This window comes from Herpailurus yagouaroundi, unplaced genomic scaffold (assembly GCF_014898765.1).
Source record: "Herpailurus yagouaroundi ecotype Mexico unplaced genomic scaffold, PumYag 221, whole genome shotgun sequence".
NCBI classification, from domain to species: Eukaryota; Metazoa; Chordata; class Mammalia; order Carnivora; family Felidae; genus Herpailurus; species Herpailurus yagouaroundi.
The window spans coordinates 4,933,499-4,955,214 of record NW_024412452.1 but is presented as its reverse complement, the minus strand read 5'-3'; the positions used below and the strand labels follow the sequence as shown (position 1 = coordinate 4,955,214).

Genomic DNA, 21,716 nt, shown 5'->3' with positions numbered 1-21,716 from the left:
AGCAAGAAGAAACGGATTTTGTAGGAAGAGCCTCAACACAGTTGTGACAGTGTCTCAGGCCAGAGGAAAATCCAGAGCAGGAGCAGAGGTTGCCCGTTGGGCAAGTCCCCATCATGCAAAAGTGGCCTGATTGGGCTTGGCAATTGACAAAGGCTACCTGGGGTCAAGTGTGGCTTCTTATGAAATGGTGATGGATCTATAGGTGCACAGATGGAAGCAGTCCATTAACTGTGCTCACGTGGAAGTTTCTCTTAAAGGAGAACTGATTGGGGCACCTCCATGGCACCAAACCTATGACTTCACGCTTGACACTTCAGCTTCAATAAACCTTTTGTGATATTCTTCATATGCCAAGATATCCTTCATCTCCAGGCATTTGTTCCCAATTCCTGCCCCTGACTTTGCTTGGTCAAGTACTTTTCCTGCTTCAGGCCTCAGCTAAGGGATAATCTCCGGAAACATGTCTTTACCTCCCACCTCCCAAATTGCCATTACTCAGTGATCCCTTATCATCATTGGTATGTTTTCCAAATTAGGATTGGTTGTGCATGCTTTTGGTTTTATTTTTGAGTGGACAGTAAACCTCTTGAAATAAAGAATTATTTAGTCTCTACCTTCAGATATCCATACCAACTGATGCCAATTTTGGAATGAATGGTTGTACTCTCAGTTAGTTATTGGACAAGGTAACCCACACGACACAAAACAGTATGACAGATGATACTCATGCCATTATATTTGGTTTAGGAGAGTTGCATAGCTGACGTATTAAATAGTTTTTTTTTTTTTTTATGATTGTGATTAATGAGAATCATTTCAGCCAATTGTGGGCAATCTGATATAGCAATGCTGGGCTTAAAGTCAAAAGACTTGTGTTCAAATCCTGAGGTCAAATCTGAATGACCATGGCACAACATCCTGGTGTCATTTTTTTCTCTTCCATTAGAGATAGTAATATCAAGAGCACAGAATCGTAGACCTCTCAAACCATTTGTAATGTATACAGCCTCTTGCTTTACAAAGGTCTCTTGGCTGCCTCCTACTGTACCAGCCTGCATCAGGCATGACTCATTATCCCATGATTGTACTGAAACCGAGATCACATAACTCCCTGTAGAGAGAATGGATGATAGCTGTGATTCAAAAGCAGGTGTCTTCTTGGGCGCCTGGGTGGCGCAGTCGGTTAAATGTCCGACTTCAGCCAGGTCACGATCTCACGGTCCGTGAGTTCGAGCCCCGCGTCAGGCTCCGGGCTGATGGCTCGGAGCCTGGAGCCTGTTTCCGATTCTGTGTCTCCCTCTCTCTCTGCCCCTCCCCTGTTCATGCTCTGGCTCTGTCTGTCCCATAAATAAATAAAAACGTGGAAAAAAAAAACGAAAACAAAAGCAGGTGTCTTCTAATAACGGTATGTGAGGGGAAGAAGGTATATGTATTATTCTGGGTACTGGTCTTAAACTGTATGGACTCATAAATTATTTCAGGTTAAATTTTTTATAGAATTCAACAGTAGAAATAATGGGAGATCAATTATGTAATAGACCATTACTGCACTGACTTACTTGATGGAAGGATAGTATCCTAGCCTTCTTTGCTTAGGGATGAATTGTTGTGGCTGCTGTCTTTAAGGCTCTTCTTTCCAATTGCCACTCCTTAACCTGTAAGAATGAAACAATCATTTTCTAAAAGTAAAGATGTTAATAAAGAACACGATAAGTAAAACTCACAAAACACAAAATATTATGCAAGTCAAAAAAGCAGAATAAAAATAGAGGACATAGAAAGAAATTAAAGTCTCGTTTTTAAAAAGAAAAAGATTGAGAAATGTAGGCTTGCCATTTTAAAATGAGCTAAAATGACAATATAAGATGGAACTAAGAGATCAAAAGGATAAAAAGATTAAATGAGCTTAAAGAAGGCAAACAAGAGACTTAGACATTTAAAATGTAAAATCTCAGTGGATTAAAATAAGTCAGAATAGTAGGAAACAGTATAAAATTCTATCACAGGGGCGCACCTTTGTCTAAAGGGAGAGAGAAAGCCTTGGCCTTGCCCTTCTCTGGTGTTAGCATGTTACCAACTTAAAATACTCCATGACCAGGAGAGTTTTGATCCATAACGCTGCTACGCCCCTTCCCGCCAGAAGAGGGCAGCCGCACAGAGAGTCGAAGACAGGCTGTACTGATGCAGGAAAGAGCCTTTTTACCTGTCTGAAATGACCTGAAGTGTGCTAGCAGAGACACCTGCTAGATGTTTAAGTCATTCCCAAATACTGCAGAAGCAAATATTTCTCCCTCTCCCAGCTTTGACATTCATTCTTTCTATTTCTTGATCAGGATTCAGTTCGAGGAGTTTTTTTTCCTATTGCTTTAGCAACTATAAATAGAGTCTTTTCTTCTAGTCCTTAAGCCTCTGGATTCATTTGGCTGTGTGTGTGTGCGTGTGTGTTTTCTTATTTTTTAAAGCCTGTTTGAGATCTGGCCAGTTTTCTGAACACATACCCATCATCCACACAACCAACCCATGCGCCGTCCCTTACACCACACATCATCCCCCTCCGCCCATTACATACAACATAAAGCCACCCACTCAGAAACACACATAGGCAATGCACACACACCCATGCACACTTCCCTTTACCTTTATGCCTGTTCTCTCCTGAGTGGCTTCTCCCTGGCAGTCCTTCCTGTCTATCGTTGCAATGCTTCCTGTCTCCACCCCAGATACAGAAGAGAATATTGTACATTTACTGTTTCTTTTCCGGGGAAATTGTTTGAAACGTTTTTCCCCTGTAATCTATAAATAATGAATAATTCCATTAGAAATGTGATGAACAGTGTAATTTTTATGCGGCATTTTTCAAGCTCACTGCCTTGGTGCATTTACTCTCATGACAGCCTTGGGTCGTGGCAAGGGGGAAGATCATTCCGCTCACATTTCCATGTTTCCTAAAGTGTGTTGGGTTGTCCTAGGTAATGCATACATTATAAACAGAACCCTCTCTTTACTTAAACAGGTCTGAGGAATGCTGCTGTAAACTGACTCCTTTAATGCATAACTCCCCTAAAGCATGTCATGTGATAATTTCCTCTGAGCCTTGCAGTATTTTCAAAACATATTGGCCTGGGAAACCTTATTTTTTCATCAAAACATTACATCTCTAAGCTCAGTGTTCCGTGGAAAATAATTTAGGAAGTAATGTTCTAATGACAGTAGTACATTTTCCTCTGTTCTGCACAGAAACTGTTTCACAGTTGCTCTTACTGAAGAGTTCAAATTTACCTCTGTATATTTCCATCAAATTGCACTTCTTTATATTTTTAGTACAACATATAATAAAAAAAATCTGTGATAGAACTGGTATATGATGCTGAAGAGTCTCCTGAAACCTCTAAGCAGAACGAATGATTTTCATTATGTTTTATGTGAATAGGAGTTTCTGCAAAAGAGTTCTTAGAGGGACACCTGGCTGACTCAGTCGGTTGAGCATCTGACTCTTGATTTTGGCTCAGGTCATGATCCCACGGTCGTTGGATGGAGCCTCACATGAGGCCCTACCCTGAGCCTGGAGCCTGCTTGGGATATTCCTTGTGTCTCTCTGTCTCTCCTTCTCTCCCTTCTCTCTCTCCCCCTGCCCCTCTTCTCTGCTCATGCACATGTGCTATTTCTCTAAAAGAAAAAAAAAATTCTTTGAAGATCAATAATCTCTATAAAAGAAAATAGTCTGATTATATCTTCATCAGGTGTTTAGAATATCAGTACTTAATGCATGTTACATGATAAAATTACCATAAATGCATTAATCAAAAACAGTAGAAAGAGGGAGTGAGAAAGAATTCAAAGGAATGCCCTTGGGAAGAGTCACTGCAGACACAGCTCTGGTACAGATAGCCAGTGTGGCAGGAACACCAATGTTCTCCTTTCAGCCTTCCTTTGGGAATCTCCCATCATGATATACCCTGCAAAGCCATCCACTATACTGAGCCCTCTTCGTGATTTTTTGACACTGTTGGGAGGGTTACTAGTGTACAAGATACAGGGTCTGAGTAGCACTATTCTGAGTTAAGTAAGAAGCATCTTCTTTCTAAGATCTGAGCACAAATGTGAAGCTGGTCTTTAAGCCAAAACGCACTACAGGATAGCTTATCTTCTGTTTGCACAAGCTCGTGTGTTTGCCTTCTACACTGAAGAGAGAGCTTTGATCAGTGAGTAATTACCTAGGAAATCCAAGATGCCAGGGGACCTCATACCTTGTCTCTGTCTAGTGGATGCTTCTTTCTTCCAAGTCACCACCTGCTTGCACTCACTCCTCAGGACCTCCTAGCTTTTGTGCTGACAGCATCTTCCTTTATAACAGGAATCAGAGAGTCAGAGACACTGATGTGTTGAGCACAAATTTCAGCAACTACCTTAGGATACTTTGGAGGGTCAGGGCACACTTTACCAGAGCACATAGTCAAACTTATTTAGTAAAAACTAAGCAATTATTTTATATTCCTTTAGAAGAAAATCACACAAGTGTCTTTCATAGTCTCCACTGTCTTTTTAGCACTAAGCACTCTAGTAGGCAATATGAGTTTTTAAAATTTGACGAACACTTAAGGAATTATGTGGTCAAAGGACATAGCAATGAAATGGCAGTCCTGCCATAGGATCCTAGGGTCGTTAGACCATTGACTCCATTACCACCACTCCGGTCCTTGGACCTCTGAGTGTGCATCTCCAGTGAACGTGAGCATACCATTTGCTAGAGCAGGTCTTTGCACTCTACTTAACGTTGTTAGAATGATCTTCCTTGTTCTGAGCAGAAAAGGGGTCCCCAGTGGAAACCAACCATTCGGAAAAGTCCGCTTTGCCTCTATTTCATGTTGTTATCACACGCTTCATGTCTCTCCACTCCCTTGACTTGCTGAGAATAATATTCTTCAGGTTCTGCTATTTATCTATCTTTGATCTCCTTTTTTTTAAAACTCTTTTTTAACGTTTTTATTTATTTTTTGAGACCGTGTGAGCAGGGGAGGGGCAGAGAGAGAGGGAGACACAGAATCCAAAGCAAGCTCCAGGCTCTGAGCTGTCAGCACAGAGCCCGATGCGGGGATCGAACCCATGAACTGTTAGATCATGACCTGAGCCGAAGTCAGACGCTCAACCGACTGAGCCACCCAGGGGCCTCTATGATCTCCTTTATTGACTCCTATCCTTCTGCACCCCCCAGGAATTGGTATTCATTGGGTCTTATTTGGTTTTATTATTCTATTCACATTATTAGTATGTCAGTTACTGCCTTGTGTCCCGATAACCCTAATGATTCCCAGGTCCTCATACAGGTTAATCTGTCTCTTGAATTCTGGATACATATTTCTGTCCACCACTGGATATCCCCACTTAGGTGTTTCCAAGCTCCTCAGGCTTAGCAGGGGCAAAGTGAAGCTTAAATTCTCTACAACACTTTCTTGTAAAGAAGTATCTCTATTTTCCCCTTAGGTAGGCTCCTTCAGAACATGCTAGTGTCTCTATCATGATGCTGTCAGTTAATTGTGACAAATTCCACATACATACAATGAAGCTTTTTCTAGAACACTAGTTTTTTATACAAAATATGTTCATGTCTAGTGGGAAGTAACCTGTACAGTATCTGTCCATTGGATGCTATTTGCCAAGGTTTCACAAGGCTTCCTTTGTTGGGATTCCCCACTTCTCATGAAGTAGATAGAACATGTACACTAGTCACCACTAATGCATCTTTAAGTTATTGATTACAAATAATGTTCAGCTCTGGGCCTCTAAAATCTTCCCTTAATCCTTCAAAGTGCTACAATAAAATTTGCTTTCCCTGAAGGCTATGAATGTAAAAAAAAACAAAACAAAAACGAAAACCCGTGTCACAATCTCATTTGAAAACTCTTTGATTGAGGATAGCCTTTTTCAAGAACATGTTCTTGAAACAAGATGTGCTGTTTTCTACCTGAAGATTAGATTTAGGGGAGAGTCTCTTACAGACAGTTGCTACTTGGTCAAGGCCACCTTGGTGTCTCTCAAAGCAACCAGCTACTTCTCTGTGGAGAGTCTTGCCTTGGATATTTCTGGTTTAGAAAACAGTGTGCAAAGGCAGTCGTCTCTTCTCTAATTCTTTCATGGTGCTGCTTTCAGAATAAGATAATCCTGGACCCCATGACGTTCAGCGAGGCCAGGTTCCGGCCGTCCCTAGAGGAGAGGCTGGAGAGCATCATCAGTGGCGCGGCGCTCATGGCAGACTCATCCTGCACACGTGATGACCGGCGCGAGAGGATCGTGGCCGAGTGCAATGCCGTCCGGCAGGCGCTCCAGGACCTGCTCAGCGAGTACATGAACAACGTAAGTCCCGGGCTCCGGGGCTCCACGTCTGGTGGGTTTGGGCACCGTCTGGTGGCTTTTAGGAAAGCGTGCATAGCAGGAAGAGGGGACAGGTGTTGTCTGGAGAGAGTCAGGTGAGACTGAAGAACCACTTAGGGAGGGTAGTGTCCTGAGCTCAGCTCAGGATGCACTGTTAGCAGGGAAGAGAGTGGTGGAAGAGACTTGTTGTGAGAACTTTGGCTGTTTACTTGAATGATTTTGTGGTCATTTTGATGGCTGACCCTGGATTGAGGTAAGATGGCAATCGGTAAAAAATGGATGGTGGATGGAAATAACTGAGGATCTAATGAAGTCCTCCTGTACAAAGCGTGGCTATAGATGCTCATCGTCGTCCTTAGGAGGCATTGATAAGCATAATAGGTTATCAAATGTTTATACAGACTTGGTTTAGGTGGAAAGGTTCCAGTGGCAATGCAACGTGGAAGAAGTATTGATTCATTGTGCAGCTGGAAGTCCTTATGAGAATCAATCTCTAGGCCTTCAAATGGGTATTAGTGATATCCAGCGATTTTGCAGCACAGGCAGTAGCTGTCCTCTCCTACAGTTGTAAAGTGGGATGGTCGTTACAGACCTGAAAACTATGCAGAGAAGATGAAATCCATATTCTTGGTTGTGAAAGGCACTGAATTATGTTTGTATTGATTTGCTACCTTCATTCAGCTAAGATTATGTGGGTGGTGCCCACTGCTTACAACCATGAATGATCTGGAGTTTCTCCTGTCCTGGACTCCTAGGCTTGAGAGAATTCAGCACAAAGTGGCAAAATGTAGGTACAGTGAGGTCTTGACATCACATGTTGAAGGAATGCTCTGTATGGTGGTCAAGCAGGGAGCAGGGACACTGGAAACCTGCTCATGGCTCTTGAAGCCCATGCTGGGTCCTGTTGGAGCACCATGAGGCAGCACTGAGACAATGCAGTCAACCCTGGCCTCCCTCCAGCCCAATACTTCTTATTACCTGCCCCCAACCCTGCTGACCTGCAGCCTACGGGTAGAGCCAGGAGTCAGCATTGACAGGAACTGTCTGCTCCTGCCAGACTCCAGAGAGCTTTGACCTAGAAAACAAAAAGATGTAGAATGTCCTACAACCTGAAAACCAAAAATCTGTCTCCTTTCCATCAACCTTCAGATTCTTTGATTTGGGAAGACTTGCCCCTTTCCAGCACACAAAGAATAAGGTATGGATGTCTAATGTGGATGCTTATGAGGATTTCTCCATATGACAATGGATGGCCAATACTTTCTGCGACTTTGGTTTATGGGTGCTACGCTGAGTAAAGCTAGAAATATTGACTGCCACTGTCTCCTATGCTGAGTGAATTTTTTGAATAGTGGATTTAACAAGAAAGAATGCTTATAAAATCTGGGACTCTATGTTTGTTGTTTTTAACAGAATAGTGGTAGGTTACTTACTTGCATATGGAATTTGGTTTATAGTAAGGCATACTGGTATTTCTATCCATGAAGAATTATTGCCCAAGAAGAAGTAGAAACAGAGATCACAGCGATGCTTAAGATGTCAATATGAATAACTCTGGGGGAAAAAAGTATATTCCTGTGAATAGTAATCACAGAACGTGACTAAACGAGAATTGATTGAGAAGTGACATGCAATTTTCAGGTTGGTGTCTAGAATCCTGTGAAGTAGAAGTTTTTTTCTTTCAGTGTAAACTCCTATAGATCAGCAGAGCTATGGATTTTTGTATTTTATTGACTCTAGGTGCTTGTTTTTCTCTTCACAACCTTGTGATACAGGAATGTTTTGTATTTTGTGTTATGAAAACTTGGTTTCTACTTTGATATGGTTACAGATAATACATGGGCGGGTTTAGTGCTTAAATTTCAATGTGTGCAAATTCTCTTCACTTTGAACCATCAGGATCAAAGCCTTGAGCTAAAATACCTCCTGTTGACTTTGATGTAAACTGTGTAACTTCACGCTTCTTTGGTGATTTCCAGGTAGAACTGGATGCAGCTGCATCAGCTTTATATATCTCCCCAGTGCTCTCATTTCTACTTTGAAAATACCAATTTATGTTTGGGTATGGCATATAGGACTATAAACCCCACATACACTTCTATGCCTTGACTGGAAAGTCTATTGTATTTAACAGTAACCAGTAAATTAGTGGTGCCTAGGCTGTTGGTTATAAGACACTTCTTTTTAACGTTTGTGAGCTGTGGGAGTAAATGTATTATCAAATTATCACTCTGCAGATTTTCATCTTAATGAGCTAAATAATATCATTAGGATAAAGTATTACATAGAGAAGAAAAGATTTAAAAATGGGCATAACTGAGACTTGAGGATTCTAAAAATGTCCTGATCTTTCACTGATGAACATTCAACTTGTGAAGCTCACCTGTAGGCAAAGCTGTTCTAGAATCTCAGAAATGCCGAGCCATATCCAGTGCAGGGAGATGGAGACTGGCAGGGAGAGCTGTGTACTAAGTGATTAGGGGAAGGTGTCTGCATGGGCCATGTGCCATGGGTTCCATGGAGCTCAGGAGCTAGCATTGTGCGTTAGCTATTTTCACAAAGGTATATACAAATTGGTGTGTGTGTGTGTGTGTGTGTGTGTGTGTGTGTATGATTTGAAGATGTAACAAAAATCAGGCACTTCAGAGAAACTGGTAAGAGAAAAAAGCACTGGGTAAACAGATGCGTGTGGCAAAAATTATGGTCACAGAGTATGGCTGTGATAGAAAATAAAAGCCCTGCGTCGCCTTGTTTTGTCAAGTTGGTGATGTAAGCCCAAATGAGAAGGTTCTTTAAAGAATCCTCCTTTAAATAGAATGTATTTGTCCATATTTGAAGACTGATAATGACTCTTTCTCCAAAAGATGTGTGGCCTTTGGATGAGTGCCATCAGAGTGGTGCTTGGAGTATTATGCTGAGTACTATAAATAGTGCCAAATTATAATGAAGACATAAACTTTTCTCTGTAACTTACAATTTTAGACAGTTTTTTTTTCCTGTGGCAGTAAATTTTTTTCATTAAAAAATCTTAAAAGTGGTCCTAAGATAGGCAACAATTAGACATGGTATTTTATTGATAAGGATTTTATGGTGGGTTCAAATATTATATCCATTCAACAAATGTGTTTTGGCTACTTTGGGCCAGGCACTGTTCTAAGTTCCTGGCTTATAGAAGGGAATAAAATAGACAAAATTCTCTGTTCTCTACCCTCTAGTTGGGGGAGACAATAATTTGCACCAAGGCCCTTTCAGATGATGACAAGTGACACAGGAGAATGTAAAACAGGGAGACAGAGAGCATGGGGTGTGGCTGTAAATAAGGATGGCCTGGAAAGTGTTCATTGAGCAGATATTTTTGTTCAAAGACCTTTTGGAGGTGAGGGAGCAAAGAGCACTTGAGGTGAAAGTAACAGCAAGATTAAGCACCTTGGGAGCAGGTGCCAAGGAACCTTCATGGGCCCACGATCATGGCTGTTAGGAATGAGTGGGGCCAGCAGAAAGCGGTTCTGCAAGGTTACAATGTGTCTGACTACCCAGGGCTTGTGCTGCGTTCCATGGAATTTGACTTTCACTTTAATGGAATGGGAATTCATTTGGAGAGTGTTGGGAAGAAATGTGTCTGTTTTATGAACACAAAATGGACATCGATCCGTGTGAATGGCCGTTGCGGCTCTAACAGCCACCCTGTGTGGTATCTTTAGTTGGTATGTTCATCTGGCTTTGCTTGCACAGAAAATTCCGATTTTCTCAGATGTAACCATTTGTAAAGAGCTCACTTTGCCATGCCTGGATACTTTGCTAGACAGATTGCATTTGGAAAGGGAGCGAAGTAGAAAAATTTTGTTTCAAAGTTGTATCACCAAAAATATCCAACTACTCACATTCTTATAAAAGACTAGCAAAGTATAGTAATCTCACTACTAAACCTAAGTGCGGAACAATAGAGAGATGTGTTAAACCATTACTTATTTGTGCACCATTTGCTGGTAGGTTTCGGTGAGAATATGTGATAATCATATGTGCCTGGACTTTGTGTGTTGTGGTGCTGTGTGGTCTGGTTCAGTGTGACATGCATGGACACCCTGTGTTGCTTTAAATTGTTTTTAAGACTAATGCCGAACTATCATTTTTTTAAACCATCAAAGTTTAATTGCATAATGATGGCAGAGAATCAGGTGGCATAAAGTAATGACTTGTCTCTGCTGTGTTAAAATGTGTCAGGTTATTTTTTAATTGTATTTTTATAAGTAGTTAAAATGATATATTTTTACCAAATACTTGAATCCAACTTTTTTCAAACCTCCCAAGGTACCTAAGTGGATCCCTGGGGATAATTTGTAAACCACTAATGTAATGCACATGTTAAAAGCTGATGTGGGAGTGTATATACATCTTACAAGTGTCTGAAGAATCATTGTCTTAGCCTTTGCCAAAGAGTGGAATTTATTGTAAAGAGGGTTCCCAGTGGGTCCAGTTTGTGAGGGGTGAAGTCTGAAATGAGGTCTGAAAAGTTCATGCTCCACCCAAACTAGGTTCTATACCATACCAAGGCTCCAGAATTCAAAAGTATATTAGTAACACGTGAAGTGATATCCAGAGTGAAGGGAACTCTGAAAATAGTGAGCTTGTATGCTGTTTTGTTGTCGTTTGTTTTCTAATGATGCAGATGCAAGAGAAATGTATGTTTATTGTAGATGATAAAAAAGAAAAAAAAATTTAAGCTGCCACCCCTAAATATAATCATTGTGAGCAATTTTGCATATGTCTTTCCAATGTTTTTAAACTTCAATAGTGACACATTTGTTCACACACGGAGAAACACATAGGCATATTATACCTTGAGTTAAAAAAAATAGAGTCGTTGTGTATGGTATTTTATAATCTATTTTCTTAATGTTTTGTGAATATGTTACCATATCAGTAAACATTCTCTAGCCTTAGGTTTACTGGCTGCTTAGCATTTTATTATATAAATATGTAATAATTCATTGTGAAGCAATTCGTTCTGACAGTATGTCTTATAGAAGAGTGTTGGGAAAGAGAAGTAGGGAAGCCTTTTCATGCTGGCAGCATAGAATATTGCTCTAGACCTAAAGTACAACCGAGGAAACAGTGAGACAGTGAGGTGGCACAGCTTTACAGTTTAGGTGCTTTAAAGGGATCGCTGAGAATTTCATACAGTGAAACTTTGGTATGTGAAGACATTTTAAATGCCTTTGAGGTTTTATTTAAACTTCTCATAGGTGTATTTTTTTTTTCTTTATTGTGTTGGTTTTTCTGTATAACCTTGCTTTTCATTTATCAGAGTTTCCCTAAGTTGGCTATAGATAGTACTGCAGAGAGGGGTCTAGGACAACCAGCAGGCAAGTTCAGTAGTTGGATTTGATCTAGGGTCCCAGAGAAGGCCTTGAAAGCTTCTAAAAGGAGTGCCATCAGAAAGATAACTTTGTCATAGAAATTCTTGTGCTGCCAAATATCTCTCCGGTGGGGAGATAGAAGAAAGGCTGAGTAGCTGTTCTCACTTAATAAGGCTAGTTGCTAATTACACATATAAACTGCTTCCAGTTTTATGTAGGCCTTCTCATTTCTGTCCTTTCAGTTACTATGTAGAAGAGGGGGTGGAATTCACAGATGCCAGTTCAGCTGATGACAAGTGTCTCCACCAAAAGATTTGGCTTAATATAAAATAGAAAGTAATGCTTGAAAATGTTCATGGGCCCTTTTTGACCCGGTGTTGCCCATACTTGCCTATAAAAGGCCTCTGTTTTAAGAGGAAATTTAGAGCTGTCTTAATGGGACTGGAAGTTCCATTCAAGGGAAGGATTTCCAATATCCTAATTTGATGTCTGTGGAGAGGTTTTCCTTGTCTTCTCCTTATCTTCATTTTTTCTTCTCTCTCTCTTTATACTCTGTGCCTTCAAATGTGGTCAGTGCTCTCATCTCCATGAATTTTGAGCTTCAGATTCATCTGTGCAATTATGCTTCTTGTATAAAACTTTTGCTCTATGAAGAGATAATTTTTAAATTGCTTTTTAGTTGGTATTCCCTGCTCAGACATTGAAAAAGTACAATTAGTTTACCAAACCCTTTTCCTAAGGTCTAAACCTGTTCTTTGAATCTACTCTTCTAAGAAATACGGTTGGGAAGAGAAGTCTTTTGGATAGCACATGAGACTTCATCTTTGAATTACACTGCACTCCCATTTGCCTCCATTTTTAGGAAGTTTTCAGTGTGACTTCTGGAGGTATGCTGGTACTTGTCCAGAGTAACACATTATTTTAAAATATTCTTAGCATATTCTTTTTCTTTAAAAAAATTAAGTTTATTTATTTTGAGAAGAGGTCGCATGAGCAGGGGAGAGGCAGAGAGAGAGAGAGAGAGAGAGAGAGAGAGAGAGAATCCCAAGCAGATTTGACACCATCAGCACAGAGCACCATGTGGGACTCGATCTTGCGAATCATGAGATCAAGACTTGAGCTGAAACCAAGAGTTGGACACTTAACCGACTGAGCCACCCCGGTGCCCCTCAGATTATGTTTCTAATGGTGTTCAACTGAGTTTGCTGCAGTGGGATCTCAGAAGGCCAAGGGAGTGTTAAGGAGAGGTATGCAGAGCAGCACTGGCTCAGGCTTTGGTGATAGGAGAATGTCCAGCCGTGTTGGGGAGACATATTCCCAGGGGTCGTAATGAGGGTGAGGGAAATCGTGCCATGATCAAATGTGCCACAGAGTGCTAGAGTGCTCTGAGTGGCTCTGGGAAGAGATGGAGACTGGCAGGTGGTTGGTTAGCACAGAACACTGGTATGGGTAACATCTAGTCCTCATGGGAGCGTGCCAGGTCTCCTTGGTCTTAATGCACAGTATGGGGCAGTTATCCTGGTAGGGGTGTTAAGCCCTTTGAAAAGTATATTGTGCTGTATACATGTTCGCTGTTACCTATTATCAGCTCATTACATGCAATTGAATGACTTACAGGATCCCAGAACAGATAGGTCTGACTAGATTTGTTTCCTTTCGATCATCAAGGTCAATTCTTTTTTTTTTTTTTTAATTTTTTTTTCAACGTTTTTTATTTTATTTTTTGGGACAGAGAGAGACAGAGCATGAACGGGGGAGGGGCAGAGAGAGAGGGAGACACAGAATCGGAAACAGGCTCCAGGCTCCGAGCCATCAGCCCAGAGCCCGATGCGGGGCTCGAACTCACGGACTGCGAGATCGTGACCTGGCTGAAGTCGGACGCTTAACCGACTGCGCCACCCAGGCACCCCAAGGTCAATTCTTAATGCAATCTCACATGCCATCTCTTGGCCAGGAAAGGTCCTTCCTACATGAAACTCTACCATGTTCCCCACTATGGATAGTTTAGCAGAGTTTACAAGACTGTGCTTTGTAATGACCTATACACCCAGGTTCAAATCTTTGTATTGTCCCTCGTATCTGACACGAACTTGGGCAAAGTGGATAGACTCTGAGCCTCAACTCTTTCAGCTATAAGGTGGGTAATAGAATTTACCTTTGGGAACATTCAGAGATCAGATGAGGCAGTGGCAGCCAGAGAGTTAAGTGTGAAAGTCATGTTTACTTCCATTTTCTCCCCAATGCTCTTCTGTCCCTGTTTTGTTAACCTCAAATAAAAACTCTATTCTGTAAAATTCATTGAGGGCTTTTTGGAGATAATGAGTGTAATAGATAAGGGAAAGCATCATTGGGTGTGTCTGGATGGGGGCTGAGCTGCCAGAAATGTACCTGGCTGTGTGGCCCTGTTTAGGGCAATACCGTGGACAACACTACTGACAAAGCTTGGAAGCAAAGGATACTCCTTTTAAATAGGCTTTTTGAGACCTTGGAGAAAAATGACTAAGCTGGCAGTCCTGAGAAATCAGAGAGTAAACAACAGGAGGGCCAGGCCTCTGAGCTGTAAGAGGTTGGAGAGGTTGGATGCAGTACAGCTTTGTCTGAGTTAGTAGATGACGTGCCTGCCTTTTCCTGGTCCTTTAGGCTTCCAAGAGAAAAAGACTAGGGTTCTCCCTTGAACATGGGAATGTCTCTAGTCCCTGTAGATCAGGGAGACAGACTAAAATTCTAAGGGTATAAGCCTGGGAAAAATTACTGGTATATCCTACACATACAGCCTTCTTCCTTAGCTCTAAAATATGATTCTGTGATTCTTGGGTCTTAGGATTAGAATTTGGATTAGTGGTTAGAGGTTGGAAGTTTTTGTTAGTGTTTTCATGGAACCTTCAAAATTTACTTGGAAAGGTTCAAAGTGGTCACCCATAGCATAAATTTCAGAAGCTTGACCAATACTATGGCAGGCTGAGGGATCTATGTAGGGCATTTACTTACACTGGGAGCTCCTAAAAGTTGGCTGGGATCCATCAATAAACTTAGTGGGATGTACTTGATAAGCAAAGATGAGGCCCACTGGCTGACGGTCTCTTGAGAGTAGGAAGATTTTGGAAAAGCAGTTTGCCTCGTTTTCAAAATGAAGTTCCCAGTATTGGTTCTATAATGAGTTAAGTCTGAGCAATAAAGGTCACGACAGCTCTAGATGCTCAATATTGACTTCTCTTTGGAGGAAAAGATGTGCTAAGCAATCTCAATCAATCAATCTCTCTTTCTCTCTCTCTCTCATTCCCTCTCTCTTCCCCTTTTCCATCTTTCATTTTTCCTTCCCTCCTTTTCTTCCTTCTACCTGGTAGAATTTTGTTAATGTTCTTTTTAATGCAAGGATGGACTCACAGGAATGTAATAAATGGCAAGAAAACAAACTAGAGACAGGTCTGCATATTCCTTCTGGCCTAGACTTGAGCTTTAAATGGGACAGTATGTAAAGAACAGGTGACAAAATCTAGGGCCCCACTGGATAGCCAGATTAAGGATCACGGTATAAAGCCTGGATTCTCAGATGGTGACACTATTTGGGCATGGTGGAAGAAGAGAAAACTTCCCTACAGAGAGAAGCAATGGAAATGCATGCTGTCTTGGTCTTTAAAGATCATTGTAAAAAAAAACCAAAAAAAAAACAAAAAAACAAACGCCTTTTCATGCCACCAAGAATTTATAACCACAATCTCCCCATCACTCAGTTTGGGGGTCAGAACATGTTCTAGGGTGACATAAAGTGTATCCAAAATTTCACTTAAAGGCATCCTGAATGTTGGGCTGCCAGGTTCCCTGGCAGAAGAAAATACCAATCCTCTCTAGAGGAACACATTTTAAACCCAAGCCTCAAATAATTTCTACAGATAAAGTTACAAGGAGTGGAAGTTGAGATTCCAGAATCTCTAAACACAAAATGACACAAGCCATCCTGAATGAGAGTTGGCTAAAACAACCAATTATGGATCAGACCTACAAGGGCTGAAGATTGGCAGTTAATAGATACAGATTGTAAACTGTCTCTAAAGAAATGGAAGAGAGTGTTGGAAATGTGATGAAGGAACCAGAGACGGTCAAAATTGATTGGGAATCTTAGAAGGCAGGGCTGGGAGTTGAGTGGTAGGGGAACATGGGTTTACTTGAAGGGGTGGGACCGGAAGGTCCTGGCTGCCACAGGCCTGCAATAATGGAGAAAGAAGAGATTGGGTAATTGGAGGTGTCTGGAGCAGTGCTGGCAGTAACCTCTTGAGTAAAAGCTGTTTATCTCTTGTAGCAACTCTGTGCTTGGGTCTCGGTCACATTATCCACAGTGGACTTCTAGAAGGAACAGAAAAGGTCAAATCACAAAGAAAAATGACTAAATGAAACAGGAGATGAAAATAAAAATCTGTCTTAACAGCAAAATTAAGTCCCATACTTAAAATTCTAGCTAGTTTCTTTCTCCTTATCAAATAGATCCCTCTACTGAGTCCTTGAAAGTTGGTTCTGAATCATACAAGGTCAATCAATATGATGAGGAAGAGCAAGTAATGTTACGAGACAGCAAGGGCCTGTCTTTGATTTAGTCAATGAGCAGAGATTCTTGACAGAGTTGACTGCTGAGTCCTCAGATTTGGCCATCCCAGTTGAGACAGCCGGACAGCACAATCCGTCAATTGATCTTCTTGGGAGAGCCTTTCTGGTGTTTCGGGGAAGATCTCAAAGCTGTCAGGGAAATCAGCAGGCTGTACATCACCACCAGAACCACGAGGCTGGATAAACTTTTCCTTTGTGTTTTCAAAGAATATGGGAAACCCATAACCCTGGATTTCTTTTTCCTGGATGGGTTGTTCCAAAGATAAGCTCCAAAGGGCCTCTTTTCTTGGGTCTAATCCTGCCTGGAACCCATCCTGAAAAGTTTCTCTTGATTCATTTAGGAAATTGTTACACTCAGAGAACTAAGTGTTTCACTGCTGCCTCCATAACTTTGCACTTAGCATCCTTCTGACCGGAATGTTCTTTCTCAAACTTCATACGGCTGGCTCTTAATATCATTAGTGTGTTTGTGTGAGAGGACCTGCCAGCCTATAGAATTACAGCATCGCTTTGTGTTGTTATTGTCTGGTCCTCCACTGGATTTTAGGCTTCCATGAGGGGAATGTTGTTTTGGTCACAGTCTCTAGGATCTAGAGTGCCTAGCCTGCTAAAAATTTTTGAATTGAATAAAATAATTCTCTTGCATTCTCTAATAATAATCATGAGGAGGGGGGCGCCTGGGTGGCTCAGTCACTTAAGTGTCCGACTTCGGCTCAGGTCATGATCTCACAGTTCGTGGGTTCGAGCCCCGCGTCGGGCTCTGTGCTGACAGCTCAGAGCCTGCTTCAGATTCTGTGTCTCCCTCTCTCTCTGCCCCTCCCCTGCTCATGCTCTGTCTCTGTCTCAAAAATAAATAAACATTAAAAATAATAATAATGAGGAGGAGGAAGAAGGAAGGAAGGAGAGAGAGGGAACAAGAACAGTAGCAACATAACCCGTATGTTTTGAGTCCATCGAGTCCAGTGTTTTGGAGCAAAATGGTTTATGTTTTCTGTCTGCTCTACTACCTAGACCAAACTACAAATAAATTACCTAAAGTTAACTATACTTGGCTTCTTCATGGCTTATTTTGAAGTGCCCAGATATTGCCCTATAGTTAAAACTATATGTAAAGCCCTGGCAGGGGCCCAAAATGATCCTAGTAACTATAAGTGGAGAAAAAAAAAATGATACAAAATGTGCCACTTGTTTGCTTTTTAGTTCAAAGAGTCCCACCAAGCAGCTTATTCTTAATTCTGCCATTTTAAGTATTTCTCTAGACTGAGCTGTTTGGGCATGAGTCCCTGAGGGAGGTATGTGAGGGGCTGGGAGGAGCTGGGCCATTTTTAGTTGTAGAGAATTCCACAGCCTGGGCTGGGGACTTTGGAAAATACTTAACTCATGACTTCCTGAAAGGCATAAAAGCGTTTGTGTATATGTATCCAAGAGATAAGTCAACATAAGGAAAGGGTCACAATTCAGCTGTTGGACTTTAGAAAGTGTCTCCAGAGGCCCAGCCCCAGCCTGTGGAATCAGTTTCCTAAAGAGGGATTAATACTCTCTAACTTTAGCAAGTACCCCGAGTGATTTCTATGAGCAGGTGACTTAGGAAACCCCTGATGTATAAGTCAGTGGATCACATCAGGAGTTGATTTAATATAGCGTGGGCTTAAAATGGGTTTTCTTTTTTGTGAATGGAGACAAATACTTTTGTAAGAAAGCATCAAATGAATATCACCTGGGAAGTCTGATTGAGCTACATTTCATCTCAGCCTGGACATTTAGGATTTCAGAAGAGACTTGTGAACCTGGATAGCTAATCCCTTCTTTGAATTCCTTAGAATTAGACAAGCAAAGCGGAACCAGTAATTCACCTGTGAGCTATTAAATTGAAGGGCAGCTGTTTTTTTTTTTTTTCTTTTTTTCTTCAAAGCTCACCTCTCTCAAATGCACTTCTTCCTACACATCTACTCCCCCATTTGTAAAAAGACAGTTTATCATCCTTGGAAAGACTCTGCTCTCAATATGTGCCAGAACTAAAATACCTAGTCTCACAGATGATTCAAAATCCTTTTTCTTAACAGCTTAATTGCTGATTTCAGTTTCTCCTAACTCTGCAGGTTTGGCTGCAGCTGACAGATTTATAGCATCAACCCAAGGCTTTGCCTTTGCCAGTTGATACCTTGAATTGAACTTTTGTTTCAGGTTCTTTTGGTGACTATTCTAGGGTGCTGTTTCTGAGAGGAAATAGTGTTTCGCCTGACTGCCCTTGGGATTCTTAAATCTTTTTTGTGTATCAGAACCACATAGGGAAAAACATATATGCTAGGGCCCAACCAGGCCAACTGTCCCAGGGGATTCTCATGCCTCCAGACCTGTACCAACCTTGAACTAGGCCAGCATTGGGGAATCACCCAACTTAACATCATTAGACTCAAAGACAGGTACCATAATTTTTCGTTTCCTCATTTTTCTCAGTAATGTTTTCAAAGTTATATTTATCATTATTTATCTTCACCCTCCAAATCACCACTCCCCCCCCCCCCCCCCCCCAACCCTCTGTCATGGAACCAGTGAAGACCTCTGCAGGCAGGTATTTGCATTGCTTTCCTGTTTTCCTCCTGAGGTTCTTCAAGAGCACAAGATTTGCACGTTAGGTAAATTTCATCTCAGCAGGGAAAAAAAAGACAACATTGGCTCTTGTATTATCATTCTGCACACTTAGGGGTTACAGGGAATCCCTTAAGTGGCCTGCAGTCTGGTGACTAATTTCACACTTTTGATCCCTGCCAAAAAAAAGATGAAAATACTTTGAGAGAGATGTTTTTCTCTGTTTTCATGAAACATTTAGAAATAAAATTCTCTAAACATCTTATCATAGATAATGCCTCTTTTATCACCATTGGCCTGATTTTATGCTTCTTATCTCTTGTGTTTGCTCCCTTTCCTTCATCTGTTAGTTTTCCTTCCACCGTTTGTAAAACCTATGAAACCATATCTCTTCTTTTTTTTTTAATTTTTTATTTTCCTAAAGGCCCTGTTACCTCATTTCAGGCTATTTAGAGGAAAACAAGCAGCAAGATATTTGCAAAAAAAAAATCAAGTGGTTAAGGACATTTTTTAAGTAACACAAACAGAACTGAAATTGGAATTCAAGTCTTCTGGTTTCTTCATTGCCTCTCTGATTCTTTCTCTTGCCTCATGATTTATATTTTAATGGACTTACATATAACTTTGGATTTTTAATACCATTTTTTCTCCATTTGAAACCCTAAACCATGTGTTATGTTTTCCCTAATATTCCTTTAGATCTCTCAGTGTTAGTCATATGGTAGACTCTGGACAAGTCTTTCTTTTGTAGGCATCTATAGATCCTAGCAAAACTCTGTCAAAATCCCAAATAGAAAGCAGACAACAGCAGCCTTCTGGGACAGCCACTAGAATTAGTCTTAGAGGGGCAAAAAGGACCTTTGTTGGTGGAAGTAGGTGTTAATGGGGCAATTAAATCTGACTTTTTTTTTTTTTACCCCAACAGTGCAGACTCTCCTGGCTTCAGTCTCTAGCTGGAGGGTGTAGACCTTTTAGGAAACAACAGTAGAGACAATAACTGTAACAGCCAGCCTTGGTGTGTCAGCTTTCTCATAATTGCCCAGGGGTTCAGTGTAGTGCCTCTGCTTGCACCTAGCCATGTCTGTCCAAACACCTGCCTTTACCCTTTTCTGAAAACAAACCTTTGCCCGCAGCCTAGATGAGGAGAGAGGATCTGGAGGTCTAATTGCTTTTTAAATGAAATTTCAAATAGTCATCTTGTTATTAACCTTCCCCTTCCCCTCCCTTTCCTCCAAAAGAAGCTGATGCCTCAGATGTGTGCATCTTTGAGGGCTTTACAATGTGAACTGGGTCCCCGTTGCTGGCTTAGGATTCTGTTTTCTCAGACCTACTAAATGAGTCAGGACACCTCCGTCTGACATCAAAATATTGCCACGCTGTTTTCTCCTATTTTCTTTGTCATTAAGGATTAACGCCTTTAAAAGAAAACTGTTTTATGGTCATTTTAATGGAGTTTCAGAAAAGAGCAGTTATAAATCAGTGGGTTAAAACTGCCATCTTCAGCCATACCTTTTAGGGAAGATTATAGGTTCCTTCCATATCTGTGTCCAGGGTCCATGTCATTTTACACCCTAACTTGACTGAGGAGACGAAGAGAGCTGGACCAATCAAAGCATTTTCAAAGTGAGCTGAGAGTTTTAGATAAAAGTAGAAGGGAAACTCAGTGTCCTGGAATAAAGCTTAAAATGGGAGGACCTATTTGATCTGGGTACTCTGTTGTATTTCTGTGTCCGTGCTATTCCTAACCAAAGCATAATAGATATTGGTTCCAATTTAGACCTTGAAGAAAGTGTGGTTGTGAATACTGATCTTGTTGTTCGTGTAGGATAATTAATGATAGAAGCAGAACATTTATCACATGATAAAGAATCCTTCAGAAACTTTCACTGCATTTCAGTCTGCTTGATGCTGTCTTCCTCTTAGTTACTGACAGCATTTGTGCAACTGACACCATACTGTGATCCACACCACTGTGTTAAGGGAGAATGGAGATTGATTGGTGCTATTATCTCAGCCATTTTCTTAGAATCTGGTAATTTTCAGTGTCTCTCCCAAAATATTTAGAGCTGCAAACTTTATTCATTGAAATGTCTTTGTAAATGTAGTATTGTGAATTTGTTTGTTTTCTAGAGGTTACTTGAAGTCAGTCAAGTTTATCTTGTGAATTATTAGCTCTTTTCCCTTGGTGATGTTATTTTATATATGACTCTGGCACTTATGTTTTTCTATCCTTAGAACTTTTATCAAGCATGTGACTGAATGATTTGATTTATAAACAGCCACATTGATATTTCTATCAATTCTTATTGGTAAAAAAAATTTATAACCAGCTGCCAAAGTGAATGATAAGAAAAAGAGACATGAGGCACTTAACATTCCAGACAGCCATCGGGGAGGCTCTTATGATGTATCCCTAATATATTTTGATTATTAACATGTCACCTGATGAAATTTTCCCAGCAAAATAAATACATCCACAAAATAATTCTCACTAAACCAAAGACTATTTGCTAGCAAGTCACGTGTAGTTGGCATATGTCTATATGTTTTAAGGGTAAGAAAAAAATAAGTTGGTTTATTAGTTTTGAGACTACATTTGCTGGAGACCTAGCTTCTTCAGGTCCCCAGTAGTGAGTGAGGAGGACCTGGGAATGAGTGTCCCCTCTGCCTGCCCCCAAACCTACCTCTCCCTGAGTAGTCCTGATGCTAATTGAATTAAATATTTGGTTTTCATATAAAATTTCACTTGGAAAAAAAAAACAGATCCTGCTGGCAAGATAGATTTTGGAAATTAATGATATA

At 40.9% G+C, this 21,716-nt stretch overlaps 1 protein-coding gene across 5 annotated transcripts in view; it reads left to right on the top strand.

The window, feature by feature from the left end:
- CTNNA2 (catenin alpha 2) overlaps positions 1–21,716 on the top strand; it is a 1,118,632-nt gene that overhangs the window by 395,169 nt on the left and 701,747 nt on the right. For all 5 annotated transcript variants that reach the window (XM_040458373.1, XM_040458375.1, XM_040458374.1 and 2 more), the window contains exon 7: positions 6,148–6,351. In XM_040458373.1, the coding sequence (XP_040314307.1) occupies positions 6,148–6,351 (204 nt within the window). The remainder of the gene's footprint in view (positions 1–6,147; positions 6,352–21,716) is intronic.